Source organism: Melanaphis sacchari, unplaced genomic scaffold (genome assembly GCF_002803265.2).
Source record: "Melanaphis sacchari strain LSU unplaced genomic scaffold, SCAv2.0 Contig22_pilon_pilon, whole genome shotgun sequence".
Lineage (NCBI taxonomy): Eukaryota > Metazoa > Arthropoda > Insecta > Hemiptera > Aphididae > Melanaphis > Melanaphis sacchari.
In genome coordinates this window covers 293,723-312,709 of record NW_020271107.1, presented here as the reverse complement: position 1 = coordinate 312,709, position 18,987 = coordinate 293,723, and the positions used below count along the sequence as shown (strand labels likewise).

At 36.4% G+C, this 18,987-nt stretch overlaps 1 protein-coding gene across 2 annotated transcripts in view; it reads right to left on the bottom strand.

The window, feature by feature from the left end:
* The window catches only part of LOC112594311 (PR domain zinc finger protein 16-like), a 108,055-nt gene that overhangs the window by 11,104 nt on the left and 77,964 nt on the right, over positions 1 to 18,987 (bottom strand). For both annotated transcript variants that reach the window (XM_025339026.1, XM_025339027.1), the window contains exons 2-4: positions 15,024 to 15,424; positions 1,915 to 2,040; positions 1,683 to 1,818 (exon numbers count right to left, since the gene is read on the bottom strand). In XM_025339026.1, the coding sequence (XP_025194811.1) occupies positions 1,683 to 1,818; positions 1,915 to 2,040; positions 15,024 to 15,424 (663 nt within the window). The remainder of the gene's footprint in view (positions 1 to 1,682; positions 1,819 to 1,914; positions 2,041 to 15,023; positions 15,425 to 18,987) is intronic.

Here is an 18,987-nt window from a genome sequence, read left to right as displayed (position 1 = left end):
TATATACACACATACGTACAGAAATAAAGAGAGGACGAAGGTGAGTTATGATATAAACCGCCCAGAAATATGATTCATATAATAATGAATAGAAACGACCCTAATACGCGGCGGCGTTCGGCGGAGGGGTTCCGCGATCCGTATACACACATACGTGTGCGTGTAATAAAGCGGTGGCGGATGCGAAATGACAAATATCGTACAATGCGACGGACATGCGTACAGATCATTAACGGTGCCTAGCCGCCAAACCGATCCACGTCGCGCGAAGGCGAGGGGGTGTTGTAAGTCCACACACACACACACACACACACACATACACACGCTGCACCATACCCCTTTACTGCGTGCATATTATGTATAATATGTATCGACAACGAATACGTCCGACAATTGTGTCGCACGTGTATGTGTGTGTGTTTAAACAGCTCTACATTATTATTATTTATCAGTCGTCGACGGGGACTTTAGACGAGTTGAGAGTGAGAGTGAAAGAGAAGGAAAAAAAGAGATCAACACACCCCTGGCGGCCCGTTGTTATCGGCGAGGAGGTGTGTGCGCGAATTCCGATTTTTTTTTTTTCACTCTGCCCCCGTTATAATAAAGTTGTTTTTATACATTATGTATATAATATTATTGCGGTGATCTCCCCGCCAGCCGACCATAAACGACAGCGATAAAAAAATAAAATAATGATCGTAAAACGAAATCATTGTGTCGGGCGCGAAAAATGTGACCGTGACGAGACGTCGCGCTTACGATGGTATATATATTGTATACGATTAATTGTGAATTAATTCTCCGGCGACGGCCTTTGTCGGGATTTGCCGGCCGCCGCGCGTATAATAATACATAGAATAAAAGATAGACAATGCATGGAATAACGAGCTTAACGTCGAGATTAAAAGACGTGCGTGCGAAAGGGTGTAACTTTAAATAGATCTGCGACTGCAATATTGTAAACGGACTCGATTCTGGTCGTATTGCTGTGGCACAGCAGATATATGCACTGCGCTGATTGTCATATTATAATGTTATTGTATTGTTATTATTATTATTAGTGACGTTTTAATTGAAGCGTTTGCGGGGACGTCTACAGTAATGGGGTGTGACGCGAAGAATATTATCACGTGCGTAATAATAATAATAATATGTACGTTATATGTAAGGACTCGAAATAAATATATTCGAACCATCGTTGTTCGATTAAAAGTTGAAGAGACAAAAGACTAAAACAAATGCATTCATAGATTTAGCACGAGAAAAATTTAGAAACGCGTCATGGACAGTGGCGTAGCCAGGATTTTGGAAGGGGGGAGGGGGGTTAAAGTGAAAATTATAAACTTAGTTTTTTACTATTTTCGTTATGTTTGTTGCCCAATTGAACTATTCAAGAACAAAGTTTAGGCATAAACTTGTGAAAATATCATATTATAATAAAATATTATAAACACCTCAATATTGAAATAGAATTAATGAAATATACAATAATATAAATAATACATTTATTTGATGTGGAAATACAGCGTCGGGGGGGGGGGGGTTAAACACTCAAACCCCCCTGTCTACGCCACTGGTCGTGGATAGCTTTTATTATTATTTTACAATAACATACCGCAATGGATTAAAACAAACGACCAGGTTTATCTAATAAACGGTACAACGAGGTGTTTCGCACTTACCTGAGTCTCTTTCACTCCGATCCTCTGCGGACGCCGTCATTAATTCTCCAAATGCCGCGTCCAAATTCAGCGGCTCTCTCTTGCCCAATAACAATTCTTCTGAAGCTTTGACTGTTTGCGTCAGTTCGTAAAATATCTAAGAATAACAAACAAATAAAGGTTATAAACAAAATGTTCCGATGCTGTGCAGCAGAGACGAATATAATATTAATGCCGATGATGTATCGTTTACCTGTCCGGCCAACAAGAACGCTCGGACGTTTTGTCTATTGCAATCGTTCGTGGACCGAACGAATTTCAGCCAATTGCAGATTTCGATTGTGCCGTCCAAATATCCAGAGTACCCGGCGATACGAACCTGTGGACGGAAAGAAAAAAAAAATCGTAAATCACGTGTTTATTATTTGCGGTAAGACTTATTGCGCGCGGCGCGTCGGATGAGCGGGAAATGTCAGGCGAGGCGGGTAGTTTTATAAGGCGTCTCGCTTGCTTTCCTCTTCCAGCCGCGACCATAGAGATTGTAATTAATTACTCGAGCTTTAGGACAACTTGGCCATTAAATGTGTATACGCAATCTGCGGTCGTTAGGTCTTCGCGCGCTCCCTGTCTATCCTCTATACACTCTTATTCACGTCCAAACATAAATCACCATCAGCGGGGTCGGGGTCTGAAAAGAATCGTATATAAAGGAGAAACCGCTAGCGACGTTTCGACATGCACCCTTTGCCCAAGAAAAAGATGAACCCTTTGCGGGTGTTAATTGATGGTTGCGGCGAAAAAGATCCCCGGATATATATGTACGTGTGTTTGTGGGTCCCAGACGAGGGGGTCCTTATTAATTAAACGTGACACATTTGGAGGACCTTTTTTCGGCGTACACTTTGCAATTAGCATCACTAGCCGAGACGATAAAAGTCAAAACTCGAATTATTATTATTGTTCACGAGCAGCGGAGAAGGTTCAATTTGTATTAGTTTAAAAACTAAGGCGCTCGATGCGGCAATCACTAAACACGGATTAACGACTAGAGGTCGCAACCGATTACACTCGGGCGTTGTACTTGTTATTATCATTTTTTTTTTGTCATATTCTTCGTTTGCGTACAACGATTTAAATTTAAATTGTTTTTTCTACGATTCGTATGTTGTTATTCGACCAATAGACATTTCTAAAACGGATTTCGCAACATACGACAAGTTTGCGCGATACGTGAAATTGGGAATACGATTTATAGGGCGGTAAAATATTAAAAGCGTTCTGAAAACTGAAACTAGATATAATACGCGGTAGTAAAAATTTGAATAATCTATTGTGCAACAGAGTCGGCCCGAAATCGTTAACCGTTTGTCCTATTAACCATTATTGTTTTCACCGGTTCGAAACTGTAATTCGATCGTTTGCAAAACACGTTACGAGGTCTACATTATGATTTTTACTTTTAATTTATATTTTTATTTTGTTGTCGCGTTACGGTGAAAAAAAAAAATTGAAAATTCTATCTCCGACGACGACGGATCGAATTTATTTAATATTCGACAGATGATTAAAAATAATTTAAATAGGTGTTTTCTGTTTTTAATGGGCGTCGTTTTGAATATCCTATGCCATATCCTGGATATAATGAACAAACAGCTCCGATTTTAATATTTAATTATTATTATTTACTATTAAATAATCCACGTTTGGGTGTTCAGACGTCAATTATTATGTACGTGTATTATATTATGCGTTAAGTTTATACGAGTGGCCACTTGGGCGCCCAACATTAAATAATAAAATAATAATCGTACCCACTGATAACGCGCTTTCAAATCGTTTAATATTCGTACGGCCTTGCATAATACATAATATTATAATAAACACTACACGTAATATAATGCATATTATAAAATGTATAGTAATACATAAAGTATTGTATGTGTATCACACGCACGCACGCTCGGGGCGGAGTGAGTGCTGTAGTACTGTAAGTGATCAGTCAAAACGGCGGCGCGCGTTAAAAATTTGCAATAATATTTGCATATCGGTCGCGTTTTTTACGTCTATATTTTCGCACGCAATTAATACTTCATTCACGCGCGGACTTGATCGATGCGAGCGCGGGCTTACAACAAGCGTACGGGGTGCAAAAAAATAATAATTTTTTTTTTTAATAAAATGAAAAAAAAATCGTTGACTCGAACGGCTCTAAATATTATAATATAATATACACGATGTGCAAGTACACCACTATACGATATTATTATTACCACTATACTATATATTATTATAATTGTATGTCGGGGTGAAAACATAATGCGCGTCCCATTGACACCTCGCCGCTGCCTTCATCATCGTCGTCGTCGTCGTCGTTTCTCGCTCGAACGTCAAACACAATGGCAAACATCTATATTATTGTATTATTATTATATTATTCAGTGGCCGCCCGGTGGCAGATGTCCAACACGATCAGTTTGCGTACACACACACACACACACATGCAAATCTCGTATTATAATAGTAATAACTAATAACAATATATTATTACGTGCGCGGGATCGAAATCTTTGTCGCGTGAATAATAATTATTATTAAATAACGCGATGATAAATCGTACCGTCTTGGAGAAATCAATTATCACGTATACAACATAATAAAATCGTCGTTAGCGCCCCTGCGGGTCCAACGAGCGTTGTACGTGTGATGTATTATAAGACTTGAGGTGTCTTTATCGTGCCATCCATCATTTAACGGGTCGTATTGGATAACCTGCAGTGTTTTTATCGACCGAATGCACCGCGGTGGTTCATCTTTCTTAGTTACCACGTTAACAGGTGTTTCCGTTAAGTCGAAAAATATTCAACTTGTCAGTCCTAATTTGGTTTTCAATATAGATACTGATAAAATGTTTAGAAAATGAAAAGTTATACAACGGCAAACTTCTAACCAGGTTCTAAGTATGTATACTAAGCCAATACGATCGATTCAATAATAACACAAAATAACCGCGGTAGAGTGTCAAGACTGTTTCTCGTGCAGTATCGTGTAGTTGTACGTACCAAATAACAATGTTGAAGATATGCTAGCCTTAGGATATTGTGGTATAGGGACTGCAACAACCATTCGATTTCATAAAACTGTAGTAAAACGACGAATGAAACAAAAATATCATACGTATCGCCGCTCAACGAGTCTGACCTTTGCGAGAGCGCGAAAATGTCTACACCGCTGCTCGCGTAGGTACAACAGTGTATCACTCACAATCATATACTCATATACATATAATATATATATTATATATACATCTACAGTATATGTACAGATATATATATATTTTAATATGCGTACGAGAGAATTTTGGCAAAAGAGGAGGCAACGGGGTTGAGCTTATGTTTACTATAATAATAATAATGCTACCGCGGCGGACGACGATCCTCCTGCGGCTGTTTGAGTTTTTGATGAATTTTTAAACGACCTCTGTCCACGAGGTTTTATATAATTTAATATTAAATCTCTTCTCCTGCGCTATGCGCGCTTGCGCCCAGTCAGCCGGCCCTTCTTCTACGCCCCGCCAATACTGTCCGCCACGCCGCGGGATTCGGTTCCGGCGCAGCCGACGGCACTGCTGCAACGTTATTGCCGTTTTATCAAAAACCAACTTGTGAATAATTGCGTTGTTTACATATATTATATAGCGTTATATACTGTAGGTTAGTAATGTTACGCATGCAACGGTAGCCTTTTTGTGTTTGCGCTACGCACCGCGAATATTATACTCTTGCAGCTCGCCAACCTTTATTTTGTCCTCGAGGGCGCACGTGCTGCTCGTTTTTCACTCATCGACGATAAATTATGTATGTGTTTAGTGCCTACTCGTTATCCTATACTTCCGCCGTTGTCTGGCATAATTTTTTGCTATCCAAAATCATCCATTGCAAAAGAAAACTCGAGCATAGTTCTTTAACGCGTCGACTAGTAATTTATATAGTTTATCGACTCCATTTTATACTTCATTTTTCACTATATACAAATTCAACTCTTTTCATTACTATCATATTGATTGTACCTTAAAAAATTTAAGTAATTTTTCATCTTTGTTTTTCTAAACGTTTATGAATATATACTACATTTTTAATTGTCAACATTACTTAAAATTTTAAATGGCATTCTATTTTTTTTTTTTTAATTGTATGTATTATTAAAGAGCAAAGTTAAAAATAATATAATACTCCAGTATAAATATATTAGTGATCTAAACGATTTAATAAATTATATTTTGTAGAAGACGGAATTAGAACTTACTATTTATGGATATATATTTATACGCGCATAATTACAATATATTATAAATACCTTATTCAAAAGTCTATAGATAGTAATAAAATGTCTGTAAACAAATAATCGCTTTCAAATTTATCAAAAATCATATTGTATCACGTTTGTCTACATCATGGTAGAATATAGGAATAAATAATATTGTTTAATTAAACTTTTGTTAGTAGGTAATTTTGACTGCAGTTTAAATATTGAAAATAGTAAAATGTGGGTTTGATTAAAATTCGTATTTGTATGCGTATTAAACATATTTTTAAGAAATATATTTAAATTTAATTTAATAAACTTAAAATTTTTTATATAATATTAGCCCATACACAAGAAATTCAGTGCATGATTTTCGAATCGCGAGAATTTGACCCCCCTTCCTATTGTAAATATACGCCTAACTTAACCGATGTGTATGCTTCGCGTGATACATTCACGACAATAGTAAGACTGTACAGCAAGCCTACAAGGGTGTTATTAGTATATAAGGGATGCTAGATGTATAAATAGTTAAGTGTACGCATTATTATTGTTAACAAACAGGTTCTGTTAACAACGGTAGTCGGACACATCATAATATATCATGCGTTCTTATCGGAGTATAATATTGTGGAATAGTTAATAATTTTATTATTGTTATTAAAGAAAAAAAATGATGACGAGAGTTAAAAAACTAGTCCGCGTGTTTTCGATATCACATTAATAAATACAAGCGGTATATTTATATAATATATACATATATATACACACACACACAGTATGCACATTATATTATACACTTATATAATTTATATAGTGACTTGACAATAAGACAAAAAAGTCGCAATTTATTTAAAATAAATTCAAGCAAAAATCGAAAACGTTATTGATTTTTTTCTGTTTTAAGAAAAATACAATATCTGCAATTTCGTTATTTTTTCATTCATTGCTACTGCCGTGTAATTATAATTACTGAACTCTTGTCACCGCGTCCTGTACACGCTCACGGAACGCACACGTGTACGTAGGTCACGGTCAATAAAACATCGCGTTTGCAATATAATTATACTTAAAATATCAACGCGGTAATAAAAAAGTTATCCGTACATATTTATTAAAAAAACGCGTTGTACTATTACGACGGATAAGCATGTACCTACCACATATGACTATCACGACGTAGTTATTAAAATATGGATAGGACCGGCGCGCTGCGCAAACCGTCGCCTGTAGAGGTTACACTGATAATATTATAATTTAGGTACCTAGAACACGTTATATTATAATGTGATGTAGGTAGGTTCACGTGTCTCGGGATTTTTGTTCGCGCCAAAGTCGTACGTAACAAAAATATCATTTCAAAAAATAAAATATCATTCGCGGCGTTTAAATCGTCTAGGCGCGTATTTCTCGCAACATAATGTTTATACGCGTTCAGCAATCCTATACGGATGCAGTCTACGTCGTAATATTATAGCGGTAAAATTTATTTCATCTCGCAGCAAGTCGAAAGAAATACTATGATGTGTTTATATACAAATAATATGCGTGTATATAAATAATATACGCACATTCTGGGCAGCTTGTCGTCGGAATCTTGTACGCACAACGCGGCTATACACAGTGCACACATAGCATTCCGTATAGGTACTATCGTTGTAGTAGTGTTCGACTGATGTGTGCCGAAATATATAATGTGGGTTTTGAGTATGAATTCCTCTTAAATCAAGAACGAGACGGTCGAGTTTTGAGTTATTGGATTTACCATAATATTCATAATATATATGCATCACATAATATTATATCATGCACATACCCGTTGAATGATTTATATGAACAATATCGGGGACCGTCCAGCAGCTGACACTGCGGACGCTTGTTCGTTTAAATATCATGTGCAACGAGGAGATGACCGTAATAACTCATTAACGCCACTCGCATCCGCGGACGATATAATATAATATGCGCACTCACACAAATATGAACATACGCGCACAACTACTTACAATCGTGCAAACGCATTATATGCAATAACACAACGATAATAATAATAATATTAATCCCTCGCACTTCTCTCCACAACCCCTTTAGAATATCGGACCGCGCTGCACCGATTCCGTCAGCTATATATACATATATATGTATATATAGATATATTCATAACATTAATCGGCCGCTGATGCAGTGTTGACCTCTGTGAGTAGTTAAATTTACAACACTACGATACACTGCGCCTATCGCTTTACGTGAATTGTATTCTTGCTGCAATAATGATCATAACGCGAAAAATGATATTATGTCGTATGCTCGTATTATCGTATCATCAATATCATTGTACACACACGACGGTAATAATGTTATAAACGATAATTGTATATAATAATATATATTATATTATATAAATAGGACGCGGACGTTAATAGCCCTCGACGTTCACGGAACCGTATCCCGACAAACAATAACACGCGGGGAAAGAGATAACGCGTGTGCGAGGGATTGACGCGCGCGCGAGAGCACAACCCTTGTGTGACATTACAATATGTATAGATATACGGAGACTGGGATTCACGCGCACATAATAATAATATATGTATAGTAAGCATATGCAGGGCGAGGAGTGTGCGCGAACGATGGAGAAAGATAGATACACTGAACAACCCCGACCCTCTTCCTATCTACTGCCGACGACCCTTCTTTCCATAACACACACACGCACACCGCACACTGCACAAAACGGCATCAGACAACATGTGTCAATGATGCGGGAAATTAAATAATTCCGAGAACGTGCGTGTGAAGGGCGGAAAATCGACGGGGATCCCGTAATAAATCAAACTCCGGTAAACTGTTGCGGGTTTTCTTAAACAAAAACTCTAGACGCCAACAAAAGACGTGCAGCGAAACAATGCCTGGCTTTCCTACATTATAATATAAAATTATTTATACATACATACGTATTAATATGGTTACGATGATTAATTTACTATTATGTGCATGATCAAAGTCTTTTGCGTCCGTTTAGTATATTCGACGACGGCACGATGTAGGCACAGGTAGGTACCTCAAAATATTGTACATATAAATAATTTCAAATATTGACTATACTGATACACCAATTATTATTCACATATCAATTTCAACGTTATTTCATTACCATTATTATTATTTAATAATATTATATAGACTTCGAAAATCGTTTCCTTGCTGAACAGTACAATACGTCAACTATGCTGCAGTGGGCACATGCGACGTGGTTGACGTGGTCGGTTACCGGTTACGTACGACAACAATCACTCGCATTAGTATTATTATTATACTACTTGGCGTTCCTTACTATAAACTTTTTATGCATATCCTATATTATATCATACACATCACAGTAGATTCAGTACAGCGCGTGGGGTGCGCAAATATCGTACCGTCGAGGGAATTAATAATAAAAAAAAAAAATAAACTAAAGTTTTTCGAAGAAAAAAAAATGAAAGAAACACTCGCAATATTTCGAAGACGACGTTCGATCGTAAATAATAAATGGAAAAGTGGAATTTAATTTGTACATCGGCCCGAGGGTGTCACGTGCTGCATTCATATTATATAGTTGTTTAGGATAGGGATACAATGTATGTAATTCTCTCGCTTTTGTCTTTTAGCCCTTCGCTTGTATAATTGGCAACATGATAAACACGTACAGTGTTATTTTTTCTGTTTCATACGTCCACAAGGGGAACGTAATCTTATAAGTTATATCATAATGTAATGTACAGATAACGGTCCGTGCGCAAAACGGCTATTTGTGAGCAAAAAATAAAAAAACAACCCCTCATAAAAATCTTGACAGATCAACGTCTTTTTTTTTTTTTTTTTGATTTGGCATAAAGTCACGGTTTAGTGAACACTTGACGTTTTGCATACAATTTCAATACATCTGCAGTTCGCGAATACGGTCGGGAAAAAAATTATGAATATAATAATTTGAATACGACAACGACGACGGTTTTTACCTGTTTTCTTAGAAGGCATACATAATATTATGTATAGCTATATTTTTTTTTTACTGTTATTCACGATTTATTATGCAAAATGGAATAAATAAAATATATAATAAGGACTCTGATTGGGGGTCTCCTGCACTAGGTATGAGACACTCAAATTATCAACCAACCCCGAATTTCTTGCTCTCCCTCCGGTCGTCAGCTTGAACTGTTTTTCCGGTCGTCAGGTCTCAGGCAAACAAACAGAAAAAAAACAACCGACTTCTGCTCTCTTTTTCCAAGACCACTCGAGACGGAAAACGAATCGTTTTTCCGCTCCGATGAAGTTTGAAAAGGCGGAGCTTGGTTGGCGGGTCTTGTCCAATTAGCCAAACGCTGGCACCGGATCTTTCGTCTCGCGTGCGGTTATAAAGGCGTGGTTATATATTTTACCAACCTCAACTAACACAGGGAAAACATGATATTATTTTATATACTTGCGGTCAGTTTCAAACAGCCTGCAGTCAACGTTTTGCTCGAATTTTCCACACAACCCTTATAAATTTTATAAATAAATCGTTTAACGATAAAGTATATAATAGAAGTAGTAAAAACAGAGAAAGAAAAGCAAGCAAAGTGTACCCACAAAAAACGCCAAACTGCCAAAACGAAAAACCAAAGTCAAAAACATCAAACACGAAATATTTCTCGTTCGGAATGAAATCGATTGTTCGCCGAATTCGATGTATTTTATGTTTAGTCGAAAATGACATGCAAAAATCTTTAGAGTTTTTGATATTTCAGAAAAAGCGTATATAACATCTATTTTTTTTTTTTTGCGGCGGATAGAGATATAAATCCCAATATATATATATATATATATATATAAAAATCCGTATACCTACATATTATACAATACACATAACTCGCAGAGCTATATACTGCGGGGACTATTGTCAGGATTTTCGCACGCACAGATTGGATATTATTAAAACAATATTTTCTTCCAGTTTCTCGGTACACGGAGAGGGTTTGTGGCAGAAGGTGTGGGTGAAGTGAGGGGCAAGTGCATTCGGCGGAAGAGGAGAAAAAACCTTAGCCAAATCGACGCTATACTGCCGCCACCGCGAGAGTTTTCCGTTACGTTTAACTGACAAATCAGCAACGACGCAACAGCCTCCACGCGCGTGAATTCCTCCGCGGAAATGATTGAGATGAATGGTGCCACGTCGCCTCCACAAATGGTAAAAACCCTCACGATTTTAATAAATAACGCCTGTACACGCATACACCAACACATACACACATATATATACACGCCGATTTTTCACGAAATCATTCCGGGCCCGCGGATAACATCACGCTCCGAATGGTTTTTACAGATGTGTGAATGCTGATAACAGATGACGCTGAGGCAATATCCGCCGCCGAGTACGATATTATACTATATACTTTGATTGATGAAAAACCATTATTGCTGCGTGCGTAACGCGCTCGCGCGCAGGGCGCACACGTATACCCGGCAACCCACCTACCCGCCGCCGACCCAACATCGCGCTGCTGCTATTGCTACGATGTCTCGTCGTCATCGTCGTACATAATATGATATTATTATACACCTATGCATAGAAAAACAAACTAATTTTGAATTGCATGTGTAAAGAAGTATAAAACCACCGATACCGCCGCCGCCGTTGTATATACGCTTACGTCTCGGTCCGGAAAATTAATCGAAAAGGGATTTTGCTCTATCCGTTACCACGTGATCAGAAGACTTACAACTCTACAGTATCCCATGTCTCAGTAATATCTCGAAAATATTAAACTTCGTGATATAATATTAATTGGTATGTATAAATATTATAGATGCATTGAATTTGTTGTATTTGTGAATACTAATCGATCTAAAAATACATTTATAAGGGAACTATACACCTCGTCGAGTGTGAAACGAAAATAGCGTGCAATAGATTTACGTGCTCGGCAGTAATCGTGCGCCGACGAGAGTGCCACTTGAAAACGAACAACATAAAATTTTGTATTTACAACACAGCTGAGCAAAATAAACACGGACTATGATCATTGCGACTATAAATTGCAGAGCAAAGATAATAACAAATAACAAAGATTTCGAAACCGTTATGAATGATGATTAACAATCATACAAAGCGTTTGAACAACGGAGGGTGTTAACGTTTACACAGTAACATGACCTATTTGTGTTTTTAGTTTTTAACACATTTTAAAATGTAGAGTATTATACTATTATGTTACACGTATAAGCCTGCACTTGTATCAAGTGCACTTACTTGCAACTAGACGGGCAATCGAATTACGATTTTCGGATGTAATAAATACGCGTAAAGAACGTAAAGAGATGAAAAACCATATTTCAGTATTCTGCAGTGATATAATAATAAACGAAGAGCGCATTGTCGTGTTTTGTTAAACCGTGTTCGGTTGTCCGCGCGACACTCGATTTAGCGATAAATGAACGCTGTTGTCTGTACGTAACTTGTACACATTGTACAATACAACACATTTTATTATTCACCTAACGATCTGTCTACGGTAAACTAACCATGTATACCTGTTAAGTCGAGTAAGCAATCAAGCAAGCGTGCGCGAGATCGGCGTTCGTGCGCGTGACGCGATAACAACGCGTTTTTGGCGTTCTATTTAGCGTCGTCGACCGTACACGTCGCGGGTATTCGAGGGGACGACGATGAAATGTGTGATAATAATGTGCCCGTAACCAGGTAAAAGACACACGTGATTATTATTATTATTGTAGAGTTGTGTTGTTATCCTCGAGCGCCGCCGTCGTATGTTGGCGGGTCGCGGGAAAGAGGGTTGATTGGGCGGCGGTGCGGTGGAAAGGAATACTCGGGTAGGTTTACTCTCCGGGGCAGCGGTTTAGCGTCTCGTCTTGTCGTCTATATACGCGCCGTTGTCGTGTGTGTATACACGTATATATGCATGCGCGTGTATAAACAGGTGCGATTATGTGAGAATACAGCGTGTGTGCATATACATACATTATAATTCCGTGTTATGTATACTGCCGCAGCAGCGTGAGCATACCTCGGGACAATCCGTATGGAGGTACACCGAAAATCGCGTCAAGAAATTATCTCTCGACATTCTTGCATCCGAGCGAACGCCGCAGCATAATAACATAGATTATCGCGGGGATTTCACCGTGATATACAATATTATATTATTATTATTATTATTATTATCGATGCGCGCCCAGGCAGAATATAATAAGCGTATGTGTACCAGTGTATATAATATAGTCGCAGTAGTCGTGCTCGTCGCGCGGACTTCAGTGTAAACCCGGACCGCCCGCCGGGGGCAGATGATACCGACCATAAAATTCGATCAGTTCACACCTCGGCCATGGGGACAATGAGTTCGCGGACATTAGGCGGTCGCGGATTGTATGTGTGTGCCTGGCCAAATAATGTGAATATATTGTGTGAATGTATATATATACGTATACATATGGATAGATTCCTCCTACTACCGGCGGCACATTATATAATGTATACAGCGTACGCGTATTATCCGCGCGGCTCAATGCCCTGTGGCGGTGATAATAATAATATAAATGTTATAAGCGCTGCACACATACAGGCATTACAAGCCACCGACGAACACATAGGTGACGGCGGCGGCGAATTTTCCGGTTGACCGGGCGGACAAATTTTAATGAACCAAAAACGAGGAGAGTGCTCGTCGAAAATCATCTGCACAATGACAACACGTACAACGCGTATATACGTCGTTTATACATATAATAATCAGTACGGGGTGTCTCGTCGTATATGCGTACAGCGTTTGCACCCTGCAGACAACCTATTTCGATTTTTGAACTGCAATATAATATGATTGTGAAATATGATTTTAAACCGTATTAGTGCTTTGTATTTACATCAACTAGAGAAAAAAACAATAATAACTACAGACGGGTAGTACTTATATACCTAAGTTGTAGTTTTTTAGGTTGGACGAAAGAGAGGAGAGGCTAGTATGCAATATGTATAATAAAACAATATCGTGTACCTACACGACGCTGCACGTCACATAATATCAAGAAAAAAAAAAAAACGAACGTCGACTATACAATATAAAGGACTCGTGGAAATATTCCTATAGATGGTATTTTATCAATTGTTTTGCGCGTATAGTAGGTATATCGGTTATATCTGCGCGAGGAAAACAGACCTCTGAACAGCTAGCGGTAGAACGCGACTAGTAGCTATGTATTTGTATTATTGAAAAGGGATCGAACTGACAACAATCGGAGGTTTTATACTTAAACTCTCTCTTTTACTCGGGCGTGCGCGATCACCAAGTCGGGGTGAACTGCAAACGGGGGCGGCCTATACACGGCTTATATAATATATATATTCATCTCGACGAGGTGTTCGCACGTATCTTATTATACACGTACACACATTATATTCGCGAGTATAATATATAAATATATATAATATATTATATCGGTTATACGTTTATATGGATATGTGTGTGTGTGTGTGTGTGTGACTGTGATGTGAAGCTAATCTCGCAGAGATCCCCTGCGGGGTCATCCGACACCTCGGCGACATTATATTATATCCGTTGATTCGTCCCTCCGACAACTGTCAGAGTGTGACGTTTCTTTTTTTGTCGCTTCGCACCTTTTGTGCGTGCCCGAGCTGCGGCGATAGTTTCCGTTGGCGGCGCGCGTTTCCGAGATCTAGCATATTTATTTTTTTCACAATATTTATCACACTTCTACAGTTATATAATATATATATATACAAATATAATACATCGAATTCCCTCTCGTCCCGCGCTCGATGGTGTTTACTGTTATTTACCTACATATATATATATCAATAGGTTTAGGCAGACGCGCGAGCGAGAAAAGGAAAAGAAGAAGACGAAAAATATAAAGGGTGGCATCGAAATTACTTGTGTAATAATATACGGTTACCGACAACAAGCTAATGCGAAAGAAACGATTTTTTATTTTTTTTCTCCAATATAAAGCGGTAAATTATTGTTAATTATATAATGTACTTTGCACTTTACTCACCTCCCAAGCAAACCGCAAATCCACCGGCTTCGGGCCCCATTTACCCAGGAACGGTCCGTACTTGACGCCTTTGGAAAGCTGGGTCTTGGTCCATACGCCGCCCGCACCAGCGTTCCGCAACTCTAAGTTGTAGGGCATAGCAGCTGCGTTGGCAGGAAGCTCGAAAAAGCTAAAACTACTGTTTAAACCCGCGCCGATGATGCCAACACCTTCGTCGACAGTCGCGATCGTGTCTTTTTTTCCGTTGTTATTATTGCTATTTGCGCTACTGCTACGGCTTCGGCAACCGTCGCCGATGTCGACGCCGCCAACGCCGCTACTCTCACTGGACAGCGAACGCTCATCGTCGCTTCGACCGGCGTCTGTGTCGCCACCACCGCCACCTCCATCGTCGCTACTGCCTGCGAAAACAATTATAGTTCGTTAAAATCTTTTCCGATAAACACACATGCACGCAACACGCACGAAGTGCCTCTAATAATAGAAGTAATGTGAATAATACATTTATAAGGCTAAAACATTATATAATTGTGATATACCTAAGTACCTTTGGCCTTTTTTTTTTATAAAATCGATATTACTTGACTGATTAAAAATTTTAATTTTGACTAAAATAATATTGAAATAATGATATATAATTTTATTTTTTACATCTGAGCCATTTTAAGTTTTCCTAAAAATGTATTCAGTTTTTTATTTTAATAATCTCCTATGTATAATTATTGTATGTGAAGCAGCATACATGGCAATCAATAATAATATTTAAATGAAACATAATATTTAATTTAAAAAATTAGGACTCGTTTTTCTCAAAGTATATTGTTGAATATTGAGAGCATTTTTTAATAAATATATTATACATCGAAGGATTTAATTAATTCTAGCGTTAAATTCGTAGTATAATATCTACATTTTATATAATACATAAAAGTATAATATGCCCTTGTATTAATATTTTACATAATATTAAATGCTGATACCGCGGCAGATCGAATGTCTAAACAGCAAACATCGTGAACATATAAATAGATTTATCGATTAAATAATATACCTATTAATATATCATTTTATATGCACTTGCGGGTATTGTATTTCTGGAAAATTCTGCGAATTTACAAAATTTACATTAATCGTGGGCAAACTGTGTTAACCGATATTTTAATAGGATTCAATCAAAATATATGTATATATTCTCGAGAAATATGCGTGTTTTTACAAGAAACTATGAAACGTGTAATTTTTGAATGATTAAAAACATCATTACATCCATAACCCTGACATCAAACCACATTATGTTATATTATTTATGTAATATTTGTAAAGCATAATTATAACTTAATTCATATAACAAGTTAATATAATGAACATTTGAGAGAATATTTTTACGAAAAAAATTCACAATAATTACTTCCAAATACGTTTCTCACTATTCACACACTATCTATCTATAAATGCGTACACGTGACGTAAACGTCATGTAAAAACCGTAGAATTTCATGGTATGCACGTGACAAACATTGAGGGACGCATTAAAGCTGGTAGTGTTTATAAAAACATAAAAGTGAATAAAATAAAATGTATTCAATGTATTATAAATTGTAATGTAATATTATTTTTTATTGTAACAAACGAAATACAACGATAATTGCTAAAGGTTATGAAAAGAGAACTTTTAAATAACGAAATGTGTACCTGGAATTTTGAGAAAGTTATATACATATATATTACTGCTACTTTGGTTTAGACATCTGTATCATATTACATACGTATTAAAATTTAGTATTCTTATAACCGTTTTTATTTTGGACGCAATACAGTCGTTGTGCACACGCAGCTCGTGGTTAGGTCTTTACAAGACATCATAAATGACGGCAATCTCTATCTCGGAGTTTCTGTATAACACATTCAAGGTCGACAGTACAAATATTTGTACAAATCATCCCCGCGCCGATTTATTGCCTTAGGATCAACAACTCGTTGACGACGTTGTTTAATAACACTCTTTTGCGGTTTCAAAGATTGTACTACGAGGTCAAAGTAAGGGATATTGTTTTGTTTTCATTTTTTTTTTTTTTTTTACAGCCAAATCCCCTAGGACATGATGTTTGGACACCATTCGAGATTAAAAGAGGCAAACACCGTCTGTCCCTTGTCTAATCGTGTAGGATTTCTTTCTTATCACTACTCGAGCACTCGGCAGCTTTGAGATCCAGTCAAAACAAAAAATAAAATAAATATTGCACTGAGAACTAATAAGTTGAGTGTTTTTTCAAAAACCGTAAGATATGTAATAAGTATATGATTTTTATAGACTTATGAAATTTCATTAAAAAATAAAATAAAATCCTCAAAAACGTATTATTATAATATTAATCTTCAATTATCTTAAACTTCTATAATCATTTGAATAATATATACGTTTATACTCGCGTAATAAAAGTCACTTATAACTGTAATTATTAAACAAATAAAATATATTAGTTATGCATTATTTTGTCTTCTACATTTTAATGAGTATAGGTATTTAAAAATTTATTTAGATTATTTTAGGTGATATATAATAATACAAAAGATGGTATTTTTTACTTTATCATGCTATATATTATATATATACTATAATGGATATGTAGTAATATTGAATAATAGTTCGAGGTTTGGAAATAATAATTAAAAACCCTTACAAATCGCGGTGCGTAAAACAACATTAGTTATTTTTTTTTTAACTTACGGTTTCATGACGCATTCGATGACTAAATTACGATATGAGTTATCAAAATTGTTTATATTTATTGGAATCAACAGAATCACAACAATACCGCGAACTTAAAGATGCTGAACACGCTACGTATATCGTATCCAAATGTACATAATACACATAACACATAAACATTGCATTGTCCCGATAACTATATAATTACAGTGATTATTATCGTAACGACAACTAGGTTACCGTATAATAATAAAAAGTCAGGCTCGTTAATGGCGTTTTAGCTCGTTTAATATAGCTATACGGTAATATAATATTGTTATTATATTCTATTAAATAATATAGGTATGTTCGTGTATAATAGCAGTACGCGAAACGAGTGTTCAATGGGAACCGAGTAACACGATGAATGGAAATACTTTGGAAAAAAAAACACACACACATATATATAAATATAAATATATTATATATAATAGTAATCGATCGTACAAACGTTATCGTGGTTATTTCTAAGTAATCGAACCAATATGAGGAAATTTACCTATTATTATTCCTTTGATCACCGGTAAAGTATTCACGTAATAATTAATGATAGTAAAAATAATAAATATTAAATATAGTGTAATGCTGAAACGATTATATAGATTTACTCAATGTGCCAATCTGTCAGCCTACTGCGCCTATATAGACTTAATGTGTATTATTCTAATATATACTTCAACATATAAAACTTGCAATATCATTTTTGTTAAATAGCAATAATATAAACACAAGCGATTTTACAACACATAAAATCTGTAGGCACTCGTAGTTATTAACTCGATTTAAATTTTACAGAAACATACTGTCTTGCATACATAATTTATACATTTACATATTTTCATATGCATATTGTATATAATATAATCGACATAATATGATGTATATCTATATGATGTTATTGTGTATAATATATTATATTATGAGCACATGATAATATTTATTTATTAGAAGTTTATAACTCAATTAAACAATATAATACTATGATAAACATTGATATATTACATGTGTAATAATTTTTGCATGTAAACAAGAGCAATAAATAGAAAAAACAATAAAAATAATAAATAGATTAATTTTTATATAAATTAACGAATGGGATGGCATTTGATTTGAAACGCTAAGCGTATTTTCAATGAGGCCATTGGACTGTGAGCAGGAAAAGCGAATGTACATATTATACCTACCACATTATAATTATATAATAACTAGTATGTG